This window comes from Sabethes cyaneus, chromosome 3 (assembly GCF_943734655.1).
Source record: "Sabethes cyaneus chromosome 3, idSabCyanKW18_F2, whole genome shotgun sequence".
NCBI lineage: Eukaryota > Metazoa > Arthropoda > Insecta > Diptera > Culicidae > Sabethes > Sabethes cyaneus.
Genome location: NC_071355.1, coordinates 225,238,384 through 225,242,848, shown reverse-complemented (window position 1 = coordinate 225,242,848; position 4,465 = coordinate 225,238,384). Strand labels below are relative to the sequence as shown.

Sequence of the window (4,465 nt, the reverse complement as noted above, 5' to 3'; positions counted from 1 at the left end):
TCGCAGGTGGTGCCGGGTGCTGCTGGAAATCTGTCATAAAGGAGAGAAGGCTTAGAAGCTTCATGGTAAAAAGTTCCAGTTTTACCAAAGCGGCGGCACAACTATCAATCTGGGAACGAATTTTGTAGTGTTGCTCAGAATGCAGAACTGCGTGATAGCTTGGAAGGCGATCGACACGAGAATGGGTCTATTGAGGATAACGAGCCGTTTCCTCAATTACAGCATCAAGACCAACATCAAGAACGTCATCGGGGATTTGAACATCCAGGTCGGTCTGTACACTGACACGAACGATAACGGCCAATGATGTATAAACTTTGCATCTTCCCGAGGGCTGGTAATCCGAAGAACCTTTTTTCCACGCACAAATATCCTCAAAATCACCTGGAGATTACCTTACCAACGTACAATGAACTAGATTGACCACGTTCTTATAGACGGCCGGTTCTTCTCTACCATCAAGAACATACGTTCACCACGAGGTGCGGATACAGATAACGTATAATCTATCGAGAACTCCGGGCGAATCGGAACTGTCTTCGCTCGAGGAGATAGGTACTTCAACCCTCGAAGACGATTAGGGTAGAATACCCTTGGCAATCAGAGAGACTAGGTGAAAACCCCAGGAGTATATGAAACAAGTGGTTTGATGAGGAATGGCAACAAATGGTAAATAAGAAAAAATGGGTTGCACAAATTATCTGACCATTCCCCTAGGGAGAACTTGGTCAAACACCGTCGAGCAAGGATCCAGTTAAGCATGTTTCTCAGGAGTAAAAACCATCAGAAGGAGGACAGAGATCGGGAAGAATTAGAACAACTATTCCAAATTAATGACACACGCAAATAAACGGAAGTGCGTAACCACGATTCAAATTTTTATCATTTGTCTGTGGTCTTGCAGAAATGTTGGGAATACAACGAGCCCACGCATCACCTCTTTTTTAACTTTAAAGCAGCATACGATACAGTCAAACGAGACCAGCTATGGCACATAACGCACGAACACGGTTTTTCGGATAAACTGACGGATCTGATCGGAGCAATATTGGATCGAGCGATGTATTTCGTGTGCATTTGGAAGAGAATTGCGGACCTAATCGCTAGAAGCGATTTTTTCCCATTCATGATATAGTGCCTTTAGACAGTGAGGATCCTTGAAACCACGAGTAGCCCTAGTGATGAAATCTAGTTGTCGATAAGTTTTTCATATTGCTGTGGTGCGATGCAAAATGAAGATGAGCTTGGCATCAAGCAGTACCCCAAGGTCGTTAAATTCATCAACGCTAATGAGTACATGCTCATTTATTAGCTTAAAAGAATTACTCAAGTACGTAAAATTTCGATTATAAGTTTCATTAATTTTAAAGTATTACCTACAAAAGTTAAATTGCGTGTGATTAAAAATTTTACTTGTTGACGAGAATTTGATAACTTTGAATAAATAAATAAATAAAATTCCAGACTAATAGTTAAAAATAGACCTGCTTAAACACTTGCGCGAAAGCACTATTATTTTCCATCAAATAGTTACTGCGGTTGGCTGGTAGGAAACAGTAAATGCAACGCGTAGTATCCTCCTTCATCCTGAAAACGAACAACTAAATAAACAGGGAATGCATAAGCATGGCTACAGTAAATTCTCCTTCCATGACGTGATACCCAACTGAAGGCGGCAGGTAGACATGTTCGGGTACGAATCGGGGACGGGAGTGTTCCGGTAAAATCAGGTGCTTGTTTCAACAGCTAGTGTTTGGATTCCGCAGGCAACTTTCTGGCATATGTTATTCGAATTAAAACAACCCCCGTGCGGTTCTGTCTGTTTTCATGCGTATATTATGTCAAGTAAAGAAAAGTTTCATGCTTACGTGATTCACCTGGCACGATACAGAGCGCAGCGGGGGAAAGGTGCATGCGGCAGTGAAAAGTTTTGCCTGTGAGGACTTCATTATTCAGCACAGGATTTTAATGGTTTTTACCGAGAAGCCACTGTGCCGCACGACAACTTACTTTTAAGGTTCCATAAAATTGATTAACATTGCAAAGTATTGGTAAATGGTTTTCATTATCTAAAGTGAAACCAAAACGTTGAAAAGTTGATCAGTGAAATTCGAAACATAGTCACTCACCTCGACAAATATTTCAATGTTCAGTGGCGCAAAACCACCGATCGTTAAATTTACCGAATTTTGGCTACGGTGAAACATAAACAACAGCATTTTAAGATCAGCCCGGTCCAAAAGATACCAGCGGGTGTTGTAAATGGCGATAATAATTTCGTCATTCTGGAATATCATAGATTACTGTAAGCGTTTTCTAAGTGTAGTTAATTTATCTGTACTTTCACACTAAAAATGGTGCCGAGCAAACAAAATTCCAACAGTTGGAAAACTGCCCCAATTATAAAAGCATATCCCGGCAGAAAGTTGGTCATATAGCAGAGAAATAGCGACAAGGTAAGGCAAGATACGGAAGTGGCCACTTGTACGAAATTAATAACGATGTATCTTTTATCCAGCTCCGATTCGTATCTGGAAAAATGAATTTCAGTTTTTCTCGTTTCTAAATATCTACACACGTACCTCAAAATTTCATTGTGGTTTACAACGATTTCCCGTACTTTTTCAGCAATCTGACTACCGTTCCTTTTAGGTGCTAGTAAAAGCTCATCCAATTCTTTCAGTTTGTTCTTGTACACGTCAACTAATCCAGCCAAGTTGCAAATATAAATCATCATTGCCGTATCATAGGCGGATATTCCCGTTATTGCAACAGCAAGCAAAAACAACTGATAAGCCAATGTACATGCATAACCCCAGTGAGTTCGGATATTCACGCCCGGTATTATAACGTTCAATGCTAATGTCTTCTCTCCGTACATAAGATAGAAATACAGCGGATAAAGTCCAAATCCCGCTATGGCAATCGCATAGCCCAGAATCAGTAATTTGATTGCGAGTTGCATTTTCCGCATCAAACTCACAAGGGTACCGTTTTGCAGCGGCAACTCCCTATAGGAACGATGGAATTCCTTCAGGTATTCGTACCGCTCGTAGAAGAAGCTTCGAGATGCAATGGCGTAGTACATTTTCATCAAACCCTGCACGGCTATGCCGACGGGAGCCAACGATTGCAATGATTCATACACATTCGGATAAAATTTCCACGCACTGTACATCCCCGTGGCCAGGTAGCTGCAGCCTGCGAACAGCGTCAGTGCGGTGCGAAAGTTAGGCCGGAAGTTCTTCGCTAGCAGATCTAACCCGCAGTAGTTGGCCAACCGGCGCGTCATTACTACCGTTTCCTGAAACTTTTCCAGCGAAGACTCGTTCTCCATGACAGGCAGCCGTCACTCGATACCTGTTGCAACTGCGAGGGGTTTCACCAGCAAACTGTTTGCAGGCAAATGCATAATTGCATATCTTTTTTGTGTGAATCATAAAAAATACTCTTAAAATATTCATTGTTATGATTGGCTGTGAACGGTTTAGATGTAAAAAGCATCAAAAGAGCGGAAACTAGCTGGTGTCTTTTTTCACATCTGATATTTTGCACTAACTTCTATTTACGTACATAGTTTTGCTGGAAACTGTATCGCCTTTCGTATGATATCGATTTCTTTCCTGTCTATAATTTGATAATGAAACCTCCTTCATGCAAGAAATATAACCGATATAGAAAATCTTTTCAGCCATTCAATATAACTAAGGAATATCCGTTTGTAGTTATTTTTTAATTCTTATATATCATCTGACAAATGTTTTATTGATTGAAATGAACTAGTTCTAGCTAAGAAAAACGTTTATTATATGAGTAATTCTCGTTGAAACGCGGCCACTACTGACACAAGATCTTCAAATATTGGAACTTTTGTACCTCATTGGTTGAAAATGGTTAAAAAAAGAATTACAGTTTTAATGCCTCGAAACGGTGTACCCCTCGTTCACCAAGAGCCCGATAGTTTAAAATTAAGTTGAATTTTTAGCAAACCTTGAAACCTATATTATGTGATATTAATTAAATTGGCAATGAAACAACTATCAAATAGCATGATTCTGTAAAGAAAAAGAACGGGGCTTTCAAATGTAGTAATAACTTTTTTTGCGGTCATCTTGGATTTCGCCGCCATATTGGATTTTATCAAAAAATCGCCGGTTTCGCCATGAGCCCCCCAATCCCCCAACACCAAATTTTATGAATTTTTCTTGTAGTATTTTTTCTTATAAATCGATAAAGGGGTTTATGGTGAAAACGGCGGTTTTATGATACAATCTAATATGGCGACCAAATACAAGATCCGCCAAAAAAATTTTTTCTTCATTTGTCCGTCTTCTTCACAAGACCGTGACATTTTGATAGATGTTTTATTGCAAATATCACATGATAAAGTTTGCTAGAAATTCACCTTTGTTTGAGACTGTCAAGTCCGAACGCGGTACGAACGAGGGGTTCACTGTTTCGAGGT

At 40.1% G+C, this 4,465-nt stretch overlaps 1 protein-coding gene across 1 annotated transcript; it reads right to left on the bottom strand.

Annotated features, from left to right (window-relative positions):
• Positions 1 to 2,012: 2,012 nt before the first annotated feature.
• Positions 2,013 to 3,337, bottom strand: LOC128740798 (uncharacterized). Its single transcript, XM_053836364.1, has 4 exons — positions 2,583 to 3,337; positions 2,342 to 2,531; positions 2,130 to 2,285; positions 2,013 to 2,069 (listed from the first exon to the last, which is right to left on the bottom strand). Exons 1-4 carry the CDS (start codon positions 3,335 to 3,337, stop codon positions 2,013 to 2,015), a joined length of 1,158 nt encoding a protein of 385 aa, XP_053692339.1.
• Positions 3,338 to 4,465: the final 1,128 nt, after the last annotated feature.

Excerpts from the sequence above, each read along its gene's own strand:
- LOC128740798 (XM_053836364.1), bottom strand. The coding sequence starts at position 3,337 with ATGGAGAACGAGTCTTCGCTGGAAAAGTTTCAGGAAACGGTAGTAATG. Across the intron at positions 2,532-2,582 it reads AACCACAATGAAATTTTGAG|ATACGAATCGGAGCTGGATA; the intron begins GTACGTGTGTAG and ends TCATTTTTCCAG. Across the intron at positions 2,070-2,129 it reads ACATTGAAATATTTGTCGAG|ATAATGAAAACCATTTACCA; the intron begins GTGAGTGACTAT and ends GTTTCACTTTAG.